General features: G+C 40.2%; 1 protein-coding gene across 5 annotated transcripts in view; it reads left to right on the forward strand.

The window, feature by feature from the left end:
• dclk2a (doublecortin-like kinase 2a) overlaps window positions 1-19,264 on the forward strand; it is a 42,173-nt gene extending 22,909 nt beyond the window's left edge. Inside the window, exons 3-18 of one of the 5 annotated variants that reach the window (XR_311563.1) lie at window positions 262-391; window positions 2,264-2,362; window positions 2,684-2,734; window positions 5,752-5,831; window positions 7,893-7,980; window positions 8,400-8,505; window positions 8,895-8,952; window positions 9,278-9,397; window positions 9,491-9,637; window positions 9,727-9,860; window positions 10,160-10,237; window positions 11,046-11,142; window positions 13,037-13,117; window positions 13,209-13,322; window positions 13,929-14,064; window positions 16,741-16,800. Coding sequence is in view for 4 of the 5 variants with exons in the window: in XM_005726961.1 (XP_005727018.1) it covers window positions 262-391; window positions 2,264-2,362; window positions 2,684-2,734; window positions 5,752-5,831; window positions 7,893-7,980; window positions 8,400-8,505; window positions 8,895-8,952; window positions 9,278-9,397; window positions 9,491-9,637; window positions 9,727-9,860; window positions 10,160-10,237; window positions 11,046-11,142; window positions 13,037-13,117; window positions 13,209-13,322; window positions 16,741-17,496 (2,139 nt within the window). In the remaining variant the exon portion in view is untranslated. The other 4 variants (XM_005726963.1, XM_005726961.1, XM_005726962.1 and 1 more) reach the window with 4 other exon arrangements.
• Window positions 19,265-19,336: the final 72 nt, after the last annotated feature.

Genomic DNA, 19,336 nt, shown 5'->3' on the forward strand with positions numbered 1-19,336 from the left:
GCGCAGTTATTTCCATCTGCTATTTATAATTGGCCTGTAGTTGTGTATATCTGGAAAGTGGCAGCAAGATCCATACAGAACAGAAAAGGTATTTAATACTCAGGCATAGTGTGAAAATGTGGGTTGCATAGTGGTTTGCAGTGGCGCAGGCTAAAGCAGATTAAATGGTGTGGAAATCAATACTTCAATGAGGATTTAGATCTGAAAAATGTGATATCCGCATTTTTCATCACTCCATAATATTTACTGTTTTGTCTCCAGATTACTTGCCTGCAGGACTTCTTCGGAGATGATGATGTCTTCATAGCGTGCGGACCAGAGAAGTTTCGCTATGCCCAAGATGACTTTGTGCTGGATCACAGTGGTAAGGCTTCCACAGCCTTTACAACTGGTAGGCCTGACTAACACTAACCAAACATATGTCTGTATATATGTGTGTGTCATGTGTGTGCATGACATTCTTAACCCATTATTTGTTCTCCTGCAGCTGCATGAAACGCTCCTTCCTTTTGAAAAGTTGACATCAAGATATGCTGTGTGTTTTCCCGTGCAATGCCATATGTGATTTCTTGTTGATTGGAATTTTGAACATGGAAAACATATCAAATGAGAAAATGTATCATTTTAAGAAATGTAATGTCAAATGTTTTCAACCGGGGAAAGATCTGGACTGCAGGAGGCTGATTCAGCACCCCGGACTCTTCTACTATGAAGCTATGCTGTTGTAATAAATTAGCATTCGTTTTAGAATTATCTTGCTTAAATATGCAAGGTCCCTGAAAAAGGCATCATCTGGATGGGAGTGTTTGTTCATCTAAAAACTGTATGTGACTTTTAACATGTTCAAGATACTAATTCCATAGGCCAGCAGTCAGGTTTTTGAACGGAGTCCTGATAACAAGCTCGATGATTTCGTTCGCCTTTAAGCCAGAGGATGCAACATCCATGTTTTCAAAAAGAATTTCACATTTCAATTCATTGAACTGCTGAAAAGTTTACCACTTTGTCCAAGTCCATTTTAAATAAGCTTTGGCTGCTCTTTCACTTTTTACTTCTCCAGCATCCAGAGCATTTTTTCAGGAAAATGTAAAATGTCTTAGTTTAAATATTTGGTATGCTTTCTATGTTCTGTTGTGAGTAAAATATGGAGTTCAGAGATTTACAAATCATCACGTTCTGTTTTTTTTTTTTTTTTTTTAGATTTACATGTTATACAGCATCCCAGCTTTTGTCAAACTGGGTTTGTAGCTATATAATAAATTGAAAATGGTGTTGCATATTTTAAACACACATCCTTTTTGTCAAAAAGGGAAGAAGGTTGCATTCTTGTTTTTTATTTTAATTTTTGAATGGCATGTCAAGTCCATGTGTTTGTAAAAATCCCACTTTAATGTTCTGTACTGTATGTGTTGTACATAAATTATGCACGTCTTGCATACTTCTGTATTTTATTATGCAGAAAGCTTTAGAGGACACTTACAGGATATGACCTGTATAATCAGCTCATGCATTCACTGTCATAGCTGCACATAACTTCAGCCAAGACTGAACAACCTCATGGGAAGAAGAGGAAGTTTAATTTAGTTGCAGTCCAAAATACTGACATCCTGTTTGATATTTGTGTTGTTTGGTCAGGTTGGCTTAACAACAGGGAGGCATATCCTGACACACTACACGTTAACTGATGGTGGTTTGCCTGTATGCAGTTATAGTTCAGAGCTTTTGTCCCACTTAGACTGCAGTGCTCCACTTGTAAGAATTAGGTCTTTGAAGGTACATAAAAAGGCACACTGCACTCTGCTGAGAGTACAGAAGATAGGTCCAGGACACACCCTGTGACTGAGGAGAGGAAAGTGGGTAATCAGATGTAAGCAGGTTAGCTTTTAAGTCATGAAGCACAAATCAGTTTGGAAACTATATTTGTTGGTCCTGGAAAAAGATTTTGTTTAATATTTTATTTCATGGCTAGAACTGCTTTATTCCTCCAGGTTCTGCATCTGCTGATATACATTATGGGTCACACTGCACTCTGGATGATTTGAATGTATGTGTTGGACTGCAATAGAAATAGAGTGTACAAAATGATTATCTATTACTGCAGTCAGTTATGAAAGGCTGGTGTATAGCAGGTACTGATATGCACAAATCTGTAAACCTGTGCAGTTTTTCATGAACAAACAAGTTCTGTCCTGCTTCACAGACTCCAGGGAGTATCATTAGTGGTATGAATGCTGTGGTGACTTTAACTGCGTTGTTTTCCCAGAATGCAGAGTGCTAAAGTCGTCATACAGCCGCTCTGCTACTCCAAACCGGACGGCTAAAAGCCCTGGAGTTTCACGGCGCAGCAAGTCCCCCGGTGCAGGTAGGAGGCACGTGTTGCACAATCATTTTAAAAATAATAGTCTATAAAAATGTGTGGTGATTCCCACCTCATACGTCTGCCATCCAGGCAAAGTCAGTTCTTGCAAATTATTACAGCATATAGTATGTATGAAAATATTTCACACGTAAAAAAAAAAAATCCCATTCGACTAAAGCCAACATAAGACTGTAACAGGTTAGGCAATGATTATTTAGCAGCTTAAATGTAAACTGGCCATAGTTTCTGAGCAGATTGTGTGCTGTGTTGAGAGATGTTACATTAAGCTGAATGCTCTGCATTGTATTTTTTTCTGTTATGTAGCAAGGCGACCTGCCCACTTCTCCACCACGCAGTCCCCAGTCAAGTCCCCAGGTGAGGCTTAACATGCTGTGCTGTGAAATCTGTTGTGCTCACGTCTATGTTATAAAATGATTTTTGTTAGTTTGACATTTTATATAATTAGCAGTGACTCCAAATCTGCTGTCCCAACGTTTTCAGGGGTAATCTTCATATTTGTACAATAATATTGAACTTTTAAACCATTTTGATAACCATTTGGAGCTTTTACCGCAAAAGTGAAATGTCAAAGAGTAAAACACCTGATGTAGAATCTACCTGTTGAGTCGAAATTTATTAGAAAAAAGCTAAGCTTGATTCCCCCATAAAGGATCCAGGATCATCCTGAGTGTTGCTCACAACTGCTTCATGTTTTATTACTCTGTTAGCAAGTGTTTTGTTGGCAGGTGAATAAACCCCAAGATCTGCTGTGGTACTGTAGGAAGCATATCATAAAAAATAAATGGATTAAAAAAACACCAAAATACAACAATCTGCAGATTTTTACTGACACCTCAGGTAGGTTTGTTTTCTTTGTGGACAAGCTGTGTTCAGCCGACCTGTAGCTCTGGGGTTAGTTACATCATTAGTTACCCTTTGCTACTACTCTATTGGACCCTCTTTTGACTTCAGAGCTGCCTTAATTCTTTGTGGCATAGTTCCAATAAGCTGCTGGAAACATTCCTCAGAGATTTTGCTCCAGATTGACATGATAGCATCACATGGTTGCTACAGATTTGTTGGCTGTACCTACATGATGCCAATCTCTCGTTCCACCACATTCCAAAGATGCTGTATTGAATTAAGGCTGCGGAGGTCATGTGACTACAGTGACTTCATTGTCGCGCTCAGGAAAACAGATCAAGATGATTTGAGTGTTGAGACATGGTGTGTTATCCTGCTAGAATCAGTATACCCTTTGAAAGAGGAGTACATTGTGCTGATAAAGGGGTGGACATGATCAGCAACAATACTCAGGTATGCTGTGGCATTTAAACAATGCTCAGTTGGTTCTAAGGGACCCACAGTGTGCCAAGAAAATATCCCCCACACTATTACACACCACCACAACCGTGATGTATTTATACAGGTCAGGATCCATCACTGCATCCAAATGTTACAGCGGAAATCAAGATTCATCAGACCGGGCAACGTTTTTCCAACCTTTTATTGACCAATTTTGGTGAACCAGAGTGAATTGTAGCTTCACTTTCCTGTTCTTAGCTGACAGGCGTGGCACCCTGTATAATTCTGAATTACATAATCTGAATAATTACTGATTACTGAAGCTTCACCTTTACTCTATTCTTAAAATTGTCTACTCTTAGCATCACCCCATACTTGACATTCATATATGTTTTAATTTTACCTGTGAATGATGGTTAATGATAAACTAATCATTAGCAGCTTAACCATAGCATATGAATGGGGAGCCAAATCCAATATGACAACACATTTACAACCAAATACAAAGACTGCAGTTATGTTAGGAAAAAATCAAACTGAGAATTAGAACTAGGGAGCAAACACAAAATTTTCTAAACATAACAGACTTGACTGTTTTAGCTACTATTAGCTACTTTAGCTTGCTAAAACCAAGTCTATGAAATAAAGCAGTTTTCTTAACATTCAGTCTTCCACTAATTGGTCCTCTAGTGTTAAATGAAAATCAGAGCCAAAAATAGGAACACTGGTTTGTGTTTCTTTCTATTTTTAGCACTGTTAGCTGTTTCCTCTGTAGCTCCTCAGATCTCAGATCAGTGTATTTAAACAAGACACATTTCTGTACTTTGACCCTCTTTCTCTCCCTCATTCTTCTGAGGCCAATGAGATGCATTGAACTCTACCCAACTACCTGTTAGAGAGCCAGCTGCTGCAGAGCCATGAACTGATAATACCGTGTCTGCACAGAAAGCTAAACATGAGTAGCACATTAGCACAGATACCCTACTACTCTCTTGACTGCTAGAAATGAACAACTGAAGAATGCTTCTGAAAGGAAACAGTTCTCGTCTGTGATAATTCAATTATAATCTAACTGAATAGCTGCTGATGAGATGCTGAGAAAATAGCTTGTTATCTACAGGCTAATGTCATGTTGTGTAAACTGCCTTCTGAGGCATTGATTTTGAAGTACCTTTAGGAAGAAACACTTTGAGTTTATAATTAAATTAAAAAGTTAAACTCTGAAATGTGAGTGCAAAGATGCAGCCTGTAGGCAGTGTGAAATGATTTTCCTCAGCTCGTCTGGGTTTATGCAGATGAATGACTGTGAGTTAAAGTTTGACGCATTATGGCTCTGTATTTGTGCCAGCAGCCGATAGAGAGCGAAGCAGAAATAGACTGTTCTTGAGAGAATGAATCACTCAAACAATAGAGGATTTTGTCCCTGCTGTGTGCTCTTGTTTTAAAGAGTGATAAAGTATATGCAAACATGTGAAATCTAATGATAATTTTCAGGCAAATTTACAAAAAACTCACTTTTATGATCAATCAATACATTTTTTTTAATGTATTGTGTCTACATAAACCAAAGTGAACAGTAATAGGGGCATCAGCCTAGACTGCAATCTGCAATCTGCAATCTGCAATTCTGCAATCGTTCAGCCTCGTTACCTGTAGTGAGAGTGCTTTCAGTGAAAGAATAATGTTATTTTTGTAGGTACTAAAAGTGTAGAGGAGTCTCAAAATGACCACACACCTCCCCCTCATGAGGAGAATCTGCAACCTGCTAAAAAAGAACTTGCGAATTTGTGAGTGAGTCACAGGGGGGGCTGTTTGACGATTCACTTTACTACCAAGTGCATAGTATGCTAGTGTGATACAGTTTGCATTGGATAACCACGGGTTATCTTTTAGCACTGGTATCACTGGCAGTTTTAAACATCTCAAAAGTATATATTGCTGCAAACATGTTTATTAAGTCACTGCCTGACTTATTGATGGATTCTCCTCAAAGCTGTGCATTACTCCTAAACTAAGACTACTACGCTCTGAATGATGAACTCATAATCCCACTGACTCTTGCCCTGTTTTTCCTTCTCTCTGCACAGTAAATGGTATTTCAACCCACAAGTCCACCAAGTCCTCTACTCCATCCCCTACCAGCCCTCGAACCACCCCCAGTTTTAAGGTAAGACTGTGTATCCAATGCATTTTATACAGTAACAAGACACCCACAGCTTGCTGCTGCACCAGAACCCACAGAGTCTCAGCGATTCTCTTTATACAGTGTACTGTGAATATATGCATGGGCTCACACTGACAGTCACTCGAGGCACACACAATACTGCAAAAGAACACTAACAGACTTTGTTAAAGTTTAGTTCATAATGCTGCAGAATTTCAGGGCGTGTGTCACATTTGTGTTGACACTGACTCCTTCACTTCGTCCTAATTGAGACCAAACAAGCGCCTTTAGTGAAACTGTCTAGATAAGATGCAGATAAGCACAAATTTAAAACTGCTTTAAAGGTAAAGAAATGTTTACATCCAGTATATAATTTTATATATTTTTACAGCACTAACTCAAAATGTTGGTGATGCCTTGTAAAATGTAAATAATGCTAAAACACAAACCTCATAAACCCATATTACCATTAAAATAATAAAAAATTAGGTCACTTTAAATCTCAAAAAGAGTTGGGATAAGCCCTCTTCTTCTAACAGCAGGCGTAAACATCTGTGATCTGAGGAGACCAGCTGCTGGACTGTTAGGAGAGGAATGTTTCCTTACAGGATTACATGTTTTCCAAAATGAACTTCAGATTTTGATTCACCTGACCCCAGAACAGTTTTCCAGGTCGCCCCAGTCCATTTTACATAAACTTTAGCCCAGAGAAAACAGCAGTGTTTCTGAGTCATATTCAGATATGGTGTCTCCTTTGCATGATAGAGCTTTAACTTGTGTTTGTGGATGGCACGGTGAACAGTTTCTCAGATGCTTTTTTCATTACCAGTCATGTGACTTACAGTAACCTAATTAGTTACAAAATGTTGCTTCCAGCCTTTTGTCGCCTCTGATCGAACTTTTTTCCAGACATGTTTATGCCATCAATTTCAAAATGAGTCACTATTTTTCGTGAAAGAGCAAAAAGTCTTAGTTTTTTCGCTTTCTTCGTTCTATTGAGAATACGATATCAGTTTATGGGGATTTTAAAATGATTGCATTCTGCTTTTATTTACATTTTACCTAAAAAATTTTAAATCTCTATATTCCAGCTGCATTTGCTAACATATAGCCGTCTTTCCTGCATTTTTCTGGCTCACTGGTACCCGTTAACCAGTGGATTAGCTTGAATACACTGATTTCATTGTAGCTCTGCCTCTGAGACTTTAAATCCAAATTAGTGCTGCTAGTGGCGTTATTGCAAAGCTAGGGATAAGGCAAGGATGTACAACCTACATACCCTGAAATAGAATAAATCAGCATCAAATGAATTTATCAAGCCACTGACTGTCAGTCATGTTGTATGACTCGCAGGCTATGTCGTAGCTGCCTGATGTGTTTTCACTAGATTTTAAGATAATAATCTGCTTTATTGATGGATTCTCCTGTAAATCTGTGTTAGTCCCAGACTGTCATTTCTGAATGATCCAGCCAGCTGGCTAACCTCCTCCACCTTTGCGCAGTTCCTCTGTGAGCCCAGAGTTATCCATCCACATTAGTTTGGCACCACTAAGTCAGATAAAGTCATTTATCAAAGTAAAAAGCTTTTTTATGTATCTACCTATAAAAGGGACCTTGACACTGTCCCACGTTCAATTTTGCTTCAGAGGGCTACCTAAAAATAGATCCTCACTGTAAGGTAACGCACATTATGGCTCAGTGCGGTATGTAAGCACTGCTGTGCATGATGGGGAGTGAACTTTTTCTGATCTTTAGTGCTGGTGGCATGCATTTATTGCTGACATTTCAGAAATGTAGACATAAGCTGCTGAAATGACTCTCTTAACAAATGAATGATTCATTTAAGTGGTCAAACTCAGACATCTGAAATCGTCTACATCTGAAAGAATATGAAAATGAATATGTCTCCTTTTATTGTAATCAAAGTCACTAACAAGCCAGTAATACATCAGCAGCGTTTTAACGACGATCATTATGTTTGTCGACACTGTTTGTTATTTTGCTGCCAGTTTGAGTATTGATGAGGCCGAGCTCTTATCTCTGTTGTTGTTTGTTGTCGCACAGATCCCTCCGTCACATCACCACTCTTCCCCAAATATAAATGGCTCGTTGAACAATCATCAGGAGCAAACCAATCAGCTGAGTCCAGAAGGTATGATCAGAGTAATTTTACACAGAGACTCTGCTGCTTAACTCAGTGTGACACCTGCTGGAGTTGCAACTACTAGAGTTTAGATTAGAAAATTAATCAGTTACGCTTATAGACTATTTGAAGCCTGTAATTTAGAATGATTAAAATTTAACCCGGCAACACACTAAAGCAATCTTCCTTTAATTTTCCTAGATGACACCAAAACTGTTTTTGTGAGTAGACAAAGCCTTAAACAGAAAGTCTGTGTTAAATAAAGAAAACTGATAACCAGCAGCATGATACCTGTTACCTTTGACTTGGATTTGACTTTTTTTCAAGCCAGCTGAGGCAAAGAAAGCCTGGCTATGCTGCTAGATTTCAGCGTAGTTTTGTGTACCTTTAAGACTTGCTTGTTTATAACCTTTGTCTCTCCTCGGCAGTTAATGGGAACCAGCACTCGCATGCCTCAAGCATCTGTGAAAAATACAAGATTGGCAAAGTCATCGGAGATGGCAACTTTGCTGTGGTCAAAGATTGTGTGGAGAGGTAAGTGAAACCCGTTCGATCAGACTGGAAATGTTGGCAGAAATCTGCAGTGAACGCACAGCAGTGTCCCTCCTCCCCGTGTGCAGCTTATTGAAGTATGTGTCACATTATGGTCACTGCCCAGTCAGATTCTCAGTTTCTTACCAAAATACAGTGTATATGTCATTGAATAAACATTTGCCTGCGCCTGCACGGTTTCACAGCTCACACTCTGCATAACAAAGTTTATTTGCTACATCTAGAATTCCTCCCCTGTAACGATGTGACGCAGCGCTCCTGCAAAACCATAACCGAGCGTCTCCGGCGAGCACTTCATTTAAATTACAGACACTGCTGTAGCTTCACTGCTGCGTTCAGTGTTATCCCCTAATTGCACTGTTTCTGTTCAGGTCCACGGGGAAAGAGTTTGCCCTGAAGATTATCGACAAGACAAAGTGCAGCGGAAAGGTTTCACTTCTGTTCCTCTCTGCCTCCTCCTTTTATTCCTCCCTTTGCATGTGTCACTTTCAGTCAGACGTAAGCAGGCAACATATGTTGGTGCACAGCAGGGTCACACCTGTGTGCCTCTGATGCTCAAAGCTCGATTAAGTGATATTGTTTATTCACACCCTTGTTCGCATTACCCTCATACTTTCACACACTTGCACAATGACACACCAGGATTCGCTCACGTTTAACGCACAACTCAGATCTTTTATTATTAGCGCAACAACTGAGCGTAGACACCGGGGCGCTAGCCAACTCTGAGTGAGTGTGTGTGTGTGTTTCCTAGGAGCACCTCATAGAAAATGAAGTCGCTGTGCTCCGGAAGGTGAAACATCCCAACATCATCATGTTGATCGAGGAGGTGGACACTCCCTCTGAACTATACCTGGTTATGGAGCTGGTGAAGGTGCAGTAGAGGCTGAGGGGGGAGTGGGTGGCTGAGGGGAGAGGGGTCATTTCTCGTTTTGCTGTGTAAAACACAGTTGTCATATTTTCGCAGGGAGGCGATTTATTTGACGCCATCACCTCCTCGGCCAAATACACAGAGAGAGACGCCAGTATCATGGTGTACAACCTCGCCAGAGCGCTGAAGTACCTACACAGCTTGAACATCGTCCACAGAGACATTAAACCAGAGAATCTACTGGTATGCATTTACAAACATACTGTGTTTTGGGGTGGGTCTTACAACAAATCCAGATCCTCTGTGGGCTTTAAATGAGTATTTCATTCTAGGTTTTTGAGTACCCAGATGGCACCAAATCACTGAAACTTGGAGACTTTGGCCTAGCTACTGTAGTCGAGGGCCCCTTGTATACTGTATGTGGCACTCCTACATATGTGGCTCCAGAAATCATCGCTGAGTCAGGGTAAGCTGGACGCTTTGACGCAATATGCTTTAGTATTGTGCTGTTGTAATCAGCTGACTGAAGATTAAAAAGAAAACGGTATTTTATACCAGTGTACAATACAGCATGACAAACTACGCATACAGTATGTGGCAGCAGGCACGTTTATGTGGTAATATGTACTGTTGTACCGTTACAGCAGATTAGAAACTTTCATTTGTCAAATGTCAAAATGTTTTTTCTGTATTTTTATGTCCAGAAAGAGTTTGCTTTAAACGATTTAGTCTTTTTCTGGCTCTGTTCTTACCCTCATTTCACAGTTATGGCCTGAAGGTGGATATCTGGGCCGCAGGTGTCATCACCTACATCCTCCTGTGTGGATTCCCTCCTTTTAGAAGGTACTCGGTTCACATAGTTCAGTAAACAAACATGCAAAGGGACAAGGTTTTCAGTTTTAAAGGTAGATACTATATCACAGGTGGATAACAGGTGATGCCATATATTGCTACCATACTTTTTTGCCTAGATTTAATGAGCGAGGATGCTGTTCAAGTTCATTTGGTGCCAATATATCAATGACAAGCTAGCCATGCCCTAAAATATGCTTTACTTTGTATTTACTTTTTATATAACACCCCAGCTTATTAAACTGAGATAGTGCAGTATTAAACTAGAAAGTGGAGATATAGATTGAGTCTATAAATTAAATAGGTCATAACCAGGCCAGAAGTCAGATTTTTCTATCTTCTTATTTTTCCACCCACAGGAGCCACCCCCTGCTGGCCATTAAAACGAGTGCAGCTTAACTTTGCAGTCCTGAAGGCTATGCCAGTCATTAATATACAGTCTATGACTTTGAGCAAAAAATTCAATCTTTTCTAAATTGTCAGCAGAAATTCAGCCACGTTGTCAGTTTGACTTTCATCACTGTCAGTTTGCTACATCTGTACGCTGTCGCTGATATTAGTCACTGAGCTAAGGATTGTGTAATTTGATTTACGTTAATGTGACCCATATGTCATCTCTAGCACTTCATGTTTATGGCAGTAGCCACAAATTGAAATTCAAAATGAAAGGATTTTATTATGCAAAGTATAATACAGATGGTTCAGTTTTTTCACAGTTTACATGTATGTCACGTTTGCTGAGTAATGCATTATAAATTCTGAGTTGTTTTTCTGAGTGTGCGTTTCTCCTTCAATATAGTGAGAATAACCAGCAAGAGGACTTATTTGACCAAATCCTTCGAGGGCGACTGGACTTTCCCAGTCCTTACTGGGACAACATCACTGACTCAGCTAAGGTCAGGACCACTGATTTACAAAATTCATATATATTCATTAGATGACATTACTCTGGAGGGTTACGCTACCCACTCTGTTGTTTAATCCTTACCCTTCTCTCTGCATTGGCTGCAAAAAGCCTGAAACAAGCCTCCAGCTTTTTTAGTTCAAGTATACAAGAGTAGAGACTCCTGTAATAGCTGCTTTCTGCTGAAGGACGCAGAAACCCCCTCAATTCTCTAAGTTAATGTCAAGTATTAAGGTGGCAGCCGGCACTCAGCGTGCAAGACCTAACTGCTAATTAAACACACTTGTGTTACAGTGGCTTTGTGCTGTAGACATGAGCACAGTTATTGATGCCACACCATGAGGCAGCGTGGCGTAATGAAGCTGTAGATCTAAGAGAGCACGATTTCTCTGGAAACAATATATGCATACGTGACTTCCTGAGTGCACATGTGCACAAATGGTCATAATTTATATTTTAAAAAGTGGTTCTTTTAGGAACATGTTTAGAATTTATTGCAATGCAGAAACCAGCTTTGCCAGGAATATACATTTCCAGTTTTTTTGTTGAGATAATAGTTTTTGTTCCCCTCCCAATAAAGCAGTTAAAACAGATAAACTGCTCCAGAAACAAATAGCATAAAGCTGTCAGTTATCACCATGCTTGGTTAGCATGGTGTATCCATAAATTGTATAAATGCATGAGACCGATACAAATATATGCTAATAGTACATAAAATCCTGTAATTTACTTCTTGCACAGTATTTTAGTACAATTATCAGCACTCTAAGCAATATTAGTTGTCAAATAATGACAAAAATACTCAAAAGGCTACTAGCAAGAAGCTAACTAGCAGTCATCTAGGGTCAGCTGCCAACCCTTACTAACACTTAATTTTAAGATTTAAAAGTGTTTAAAGTGTGAGTAATATAAAGCACAGTTACTATGAAGGGGTAAAATAACTAGAGTGACCAAAACTGCTCTTTGCAACATGCTGTAGATCATGTTTCTGTTTGCTGTAAAGTTGCATATTTTGACATAGGAGTTTATGGAGATCGGTTCACTTTTTGAGCTAGCATCAAGGAGCTGTAGTTTATACTTGTTCCACACTTTAATTTTCAATTTAACTCAAAATCCACTTGATTAGTTCAAGCATACACCCACCTGATTCTGTGCATTGGTATTTATCAGATGGACTGAAATGCGACTATACATGGATGATTTTGGCCTGCAGGTAGTCAGTGTTGCCAACTCCTCAGTAAGGAAAATCGCTATTGGTTGTCCTAAAAGTCGCTACATGACGCCATCGCCTAATTTGCATAATTGGTCATGCTAATGTAATTGTAACCTATGTTGTAGGCGAGAAAAATAACATTGTGGAAGAGACATAAAGTGAGTAAAAAACGTCCTAAATGCATTTAGAGTTTATTTAGAACTACAAATTAAATTTATTTTAGCAATTATTGTTTTTTTAATGTCACAATTCCAACCCTGCTCCTCTATCCGGGCTTGGACTGGCAAAAGTGACCCGAAATAGGCACTCTGGGGGAGTTGCTTTGCGTATGTGTGTGTTTATAAGTAGTTTTAAACCTTGTGATCCCCAAAACAACATAACAGTAAAAGAAGAACTGACTGCGTTACAGTCATGCGCGATTCATTTGCTAGTCGCTTTTTAGAAAAAAAGACGCTAAGGGGGTCTGAAAACTCGCTAAACATAGCGATAAAGTCGCTAAGTTGGCAACACTGCCCACGGGTTTGCTAGAACATCTTCATCGGTCACATATCAATTTGGCACTTATTTCTTGTTACACCGCCGCCTGGTGGCCAAAAACCCCCCAAAAAGACTTTAAGTCTAAAGGAAATTTATCTTTAAAGCTGAACTAATCTAGTGTTGTGAAATGTTGCAGGAGCTGATTGGAAAGATGCTGCAGGTCAACGCTGAGGCTCGATACACAGCACAAGATGTTCTCTCACATCCATGGGTCACGGTACTCTAACACTATCTGTATTAACACAGCCCGAGACTGTGGTTATTTGTTTCTGTGTGGATTTCAATATTGCGTGTTTGTGTGTGCCAAGGATGATGCAATCATGGAGAATAACATGAAGATGGAGGTGACAGGTAAACTGAAGACGCACTTCAACACCGCGCCAAAGCACAGCACCACCACAGCCGGGGTGTCAGTCATCATGGTAAGCACCTGGAACGAGACATGATTTGTTACATATTTCTGGAGGGTTTTTTTTTTCAATCCTGTAACTGTAATGAGATTACCTTTCAACGATCTCCTAAATCTAAATCAGCAATACTGATGTCTTGGTGTGGGTTTAGTTGTAAGTGACCCGGAGCCTGCAGTGGGATGAACATGTCAGGCCCTTTTCCAAGCATTTACTGCGTGATTGTGAATGTTTGACCCAAATACACAAGATTGCGCTCCTAACCAAACAAAGGTTTAGTTGACCACTGGGCCAAGAATTTCTGATCTCGTGTTCATCCAGGAAGACGCGGATGAAGCCACCATAAGTCTTAAGACTTCAGAGACAGAAATACACAATTTATTCCCGTAGTATGGGCAGCTCTTCATCTTGTCTCTTTCAAGCCTCATTTACATCACTTCCTGTTGTACAGTTTGACTTCCTCTCCTCATCAGGTCACACCACCCATGAGCTGAGCACAGTCTCTTCAGTCTGTCTAAAGTGAAAGCAGGATGGTGGGGGTGGAGGAAGGAGAAGATGTCTTTGATTAGAAATTTGATTTGGCACCCCAAGCCTCATTCTGTTGTAAATCTCATTTGACAGTTTGAGGTGTAATTGCGGGCCCTGGCCTCGGCTCCTCCTCTTCCTCCTCCTCTCCAAGCTCTTCCTCCACCCTCATCCTCACCCCTCCCTCACACCTGACCCAGGACCACAGGGGACGCCTGGAGCTGAGAGCTGGGTACACACTTCTTACCACCGCCCCTCTTAACTCCCGTCATCCTCTCCAGCTATCACCCTTCCGCTCGCACTCTTCCTCCATCTACAACAACTCCCATCCCCACCCCCCAGTCTCCCTCCTCACCCTCCCGTCTCACCCTCCCTTTCCCTTCCTTCCTGCTTCATTCTCCGACCCCCTGTTCCACTTCTTGGGCTGCCAGCTGCAGTGACTGCACTCACTAGCACTGTGTCCTGGATTTAACCCCCTGACTCTCTGCACATGTGTCATTCTGCTCCTTTTATTCACATTCAGCTCCTTTTGTGCTGGTCACAACGTTTATATAATATGATTAAAAAGAAAATGTTGGTTTGTCTTGGGTTTTTTTTGGACGGGGGGGGTGTTGGATCATACTGTCACTGAGGTTTTAAAAGCATGTTTACACTGCTAGCGCAATGCAGTTTGCCTCCTTCTCTGTATTTATTATGTCAGTCATCACATTTGTCTTAAAGTCAACTTTCTGTAACTGCTGATCTAATAAATCAATGATTGGCTGCTTAGCAGTCATTCCCATTTTTGATAGTCTGGCGCCACCTTGAGGAAAAGCTTTGGAAGCACAAAGTCGTAGTTGCAGAGAAGGATTCAAAGTGTCTTTATGGCTTGGATGTAAGACTCCATTTGCGCATTTTAAAGAAATAGGGCCAGATTGTTCTGTGATGTCTTTGTTGTCTACAAATCCAACTTTTTAAAAACACCCAGTGATGTCTTATTAAATGGACGAGCACTTCTTTTAGCAAAGCTGCCGCAGAGAGGGACAATGATGCATTTGTTTAAAAGAAAAAGGGAATATTAACATTTTGCTATAGCATGGTAACTAATTATAGCATCCATGTTTAGAATAACACAAGTGTAGAATACGTTTGGCCCACTTGAATAAGTCATCATTAGTTATACAGTTGTGTATATCATAATCATCTGGTCCCAGTCACATTACTGACCTCATGCAAATGAACCTAGTTAGTTCTAAAAGGCTCCTCTAGCTGTTTCTGTTTAGTAGTACTTGCTTCTACAGGATTTTGTTACTACAATCTCAACTGTTTTCAGACACGTTGCTGGAATAAAATTCACGGAACGAGCAAAGTGTCTCAGTTTAAACATTTTTGTGTTCTCTTATGAGATTTGTAGGATTACATTATAATTTATGTTTTACATACCAACCCAACTTTTGGGGAATTGGGGTCATACAATATGCGCTGTTCCCTGCAAGTCTTTTTCCTAGTTTGATCTGGAACGTACGTCACAGCACGCCACGGTCAAAGTTCAACACTAAGCCAAAGTTGTAGAGCGGCGTGGAGCCGTCGTCACGTTGTATGTGAACGGGCGTTTTATGCAAGCAGATGTCTTTTTGAAACAATCCACCGTATCCGCCATTAAAAAACAAACAATAACAAAACTCACCTGCAAACTATATCCATCGTTTATATACAGTCTCTGTATGTACTCTTATTAAACTGCCTAATAGTGTTTTTATTAATCCGAACACTTAACTTCCAGCAATGCCTTTAGCCAAACAATTGACCGTTTATTTTCTCCAAAGGATTTAGTTTTCTATTTTGTACAGTTTCACTTGTTTGTCCAGATTATTCACTAAAAATCAAGCTATTTAATAATCATCATTTATTAACTCTTCTGTCACAATTTATCTATTATAACTTCCTGCTCAGAAAACTGTGCTCAGTTCTTTAACTTCCACATTTCACTCTGAGGTATGTGAGGTATGGGAGTCGGTGATCTCTCACCCACCAACAGACCTTAAACAACAGTGATAATAATTTTAAAAAAATCTGGAGTGATTACAGGCTTTTCTTTTAAAACTAAATCCACATTTAATCCACTCAGTCCTCTGATTGTTATGCAGCACTCGCTGACACTAACCCTTTTACAGAAGGTTTCACAGTTTGTTCCACGTCAGTCCTCTGAAGGAGCCTTTTGATTGGGAGTAGTTTGACTTGAAACGGCGCAGCAGCACTGAGCTGGAACAACTGTCCACCGGCTGTCATGCTTGTTGTGTTGACTTTTCTTTGTGAAGCTGTGAGTAAGACTAGTCTCTGTCCCTTTTTTGCTTCTTCCCCACCTCCCCCGCCACCTTCCTGCTTTTCGTCCCTCTGATTTAGCTCCAAGGCAATGGTATGTACTAACACGATGCTACGCCTCGTCTGTTCTGCTGCTGAGATTCAGCAAAAGGGCAAGTGAGGAACGTTACATTTACTAGTTTTTGTCTTAAAAGTATTCTCAAGTACGTGTTATTTTGGTTGATTTATGTAAAAGTGAACCATTAGGCATCCGTACAAAGTAAAAGTTCCCTTTCTCATTTGCCCTTCGTCTGTACATAGAGTAGCACTTTGATGTGGTTTTCTTCCCGTTTGGGTCAGTCTTCTGTGCGAAGCGTACTTTCTTTTGGTGAACATCTTTCAGTTTTTTTTGTGTCCATTTATTTCCATTAGCTTCTTTATTCATTCATTTTGTTTACTCACTAAAAGCTGGGTCAGTAGTTCTGAAAAAAAGAAAAACAAACACAGAAGGATTATTTATGCTAAATGAATATGATTTCCTGAGATCAACCCGCAGTATCTCTTTCTGTTCTGACTGATGTTGCTGGATGCACGCGCATCAAGCTGATGGTTTGTTTTGTTCCTCCAGAACACAGCGCTAGATAAGGAGACCCTTCAGCTCACGGCCCGTTGTTGTCCAGGGCCACAAGTGGTGCCATGTTCGCCCCTGTTGCATGGCACTGAAGTCCCATCTGCTCTTCCGGACCAGTCGGCGTCACCATTTGCCAAAGTACCCGAATCTAACGAGCTGGCTTCAACAGAAACCGCTAGGCCTGATGCTACGTCCAAATCTGCACCTTCCCACTCCGATTCTCCGAATGACAGCCACACATTAGCTGCTAAGCTTGACCTGCCCACCTCTAATCTTTTAAGTTCACTTCAGTTTTCTCCTTCACCCTCTGTTGAAACTTGTCCCATCAACTCTTTGCTCATTTCTTCTCCACCACAAATAGAAACCTCCCCAACTGCTGCCCCCTGTTCGTCTTTAGAGTCTACCTCACCCTCGTGTCCTCCTGCTGTTCTCGCATGCATAACTCCCTCTGCACCCATCTCCCGTCCTTCCCCGGCATCTCTGATCGAGCTGACCACAAATGCTCCCTCTGCTTGTCCTACCAAACAAGCAGCATCTCATCCTTCCTCACCCACTGTCTCCCCGATCCAGCCCGTTGTGTTATTCCCTCTCTCATCCCCAACAAAATGTGAGCCTTCCTCCCCCTCACCTAACCATCCAACCCTGTTTCCCTCTCCTCCTTCCACACCTCTGAGATCCACCACCCCGCCCTCTCCTTTTTGCCCTCCTTCTCCTATCCCTTTAACAGCCGAAGAACTTATGGAGAAGCTCTAAACACTCTTATCCCCACAAACAGAAACAGAAACCATAGGATGAAACATCTCAATTAGCATTTCCTGGTAGATGTAAACTGAGCCAGTGACCGCTGTGACCATGCCTTTTCCCCTCATATTCTTTTCCCGCTCATTTTATTAGACAAAGGATATGAGGCATTTTCTGTACTCTGTTGATTGTATATATGTTTTTATTTATTAATTGAGGATGTTGAAAGGGAATGAACTGAATATCGTTCTTCTGAGTGGTTTGTCTTTTGAATTCATACACTGCTTAGTCAGATTTCTTGTTTTAGCTTCCCATTTGGAATCCCCGGGGCCCCTTTTTAAAGGGTTATTCAGTACAAACGCATAGCAAACTCCTAGAGAGGCTACTGTGTGTGATTCTGTATGCGTTTTTCAATCACTTCACCATATCGAAGTCCCAAATTTGCTAGACTGTCTACCTGTAGTAAAGTCATCCTGATGATAGTGGCCAATTGACAATTTCATGCATTGTGTCGACAAAGTAAAGGTGGTATCTGCCAAAGTAGCCCATGGCTAAGGAGTCAGAGAGTGTTTCAAACAGCTTTAGCTCCACGTATGTGTTTGAGTGTAAAATTGGGAATCATCAGATCTGTTAAATTTGAAAGAAATGGCTGTTCACACGCAATTTTGAAGCTACATCTACAGTAACATCCAAATGACCTCTAGTGCAGCAGTTCCCCAAATATTGTGTTCTGCAATTCTTCAAAAGTGAGAAATGCTGCAAAAATAGTCTTAGGAAAATTGCTGTTTTAAGATCAAAAGTTTCCTCTTCTGCTCATCTATCCTCTTTATCATTTTTCAACTCCTTAGATTTATTAGCCAATGTTAGTTATAAACAGAGTGCTGGTTACAATGTTTCTACTCACAGCAGCACCCTGGAACTGGAACTGTTTGGAAAAAGAAGCATAAAATCTAATTTGTTTTTTTTGTTTTTTGTGAGCACAAAGTATAATTCTACCCTTCATGATGGATTGGAGACAGACGTGTGATGGACATCTAAAAACAACTAGCTAAAGGTCATTGCATGTCCAGGCACTACTGAAGGAAAGTAATGTACTCCGTACGTGTATTTGAGTCATTAAAGTCTCTTTGTTTGAGTAGCAACTTTCACTCATACGCTTTATTTGTATGTAGTGTGCTGAACTACAGCTGTGAGCACATGTAAAAAGAAGAAAGATCCAACAGATGTTAAACCGAACTGCACGGTAACTTTTATTTAACCGAAACTCTCAATACAGACGTGACTGGTACTGTACAGGAAAAACATACTTGCTGGTATATTCTCTCCGGTCACCACTATGTCATGAGCTACGCACACTCAATGGCCACTTTGTTAGGTACACCTGTTAAACTGCTGCAATTGACACTTTGTCAGGTTTGAGTCTTGATTTTCCGATGTAAACAACATGGCATGGATCCATCCTGCCCCGTGTGGTGGCGTAATGGTGTGGGGCTTTAAAGTTTTATTATAGTTAACTAAACTAAACTAAAATTTTGAAAATTAATTCAAACAAAATTATATAGAAGGGATCTTTAGATTTAGTATTTGTTAGTCTGGTTAAAAAAAATGTTATTACATCTTGCCTGATGTGGTATTAATGGACATATTTGAGACTCTGGATGCGAGTCAGCAGCTTAAAAATTATTATTATTATTTTTTTTAAATGACGAGAAAAATATGCCCTCCATACTGTACAATAATAATTAAAAAAAACTAAAACTAACACTGAAACTCATCAAAACTAAAGTAAAATGAAACATTTTCAAACGATAAAAGCTAAACTGAAGGTGGCGCAGTGGTTAGCACTGTTGCC

Source organism: Pundamilia nyererei, unplaced genomic scaffold, assembly GCF_000239375.1.
Source record: "Pundamilia nyererei isolate P.nyererei 1_Seehausen unplaced genomic scaffold, PunNye1.0 scaffold00022, whole genome shotgun sequence".
Classification (NCBI taxonomy): domain Eukaryota; kingdom Metazoa; phylum Chordata; class Actinopteri; order Cichliformes; family Cichlidae; genus Pundamilia; species Pundamilia nyererei.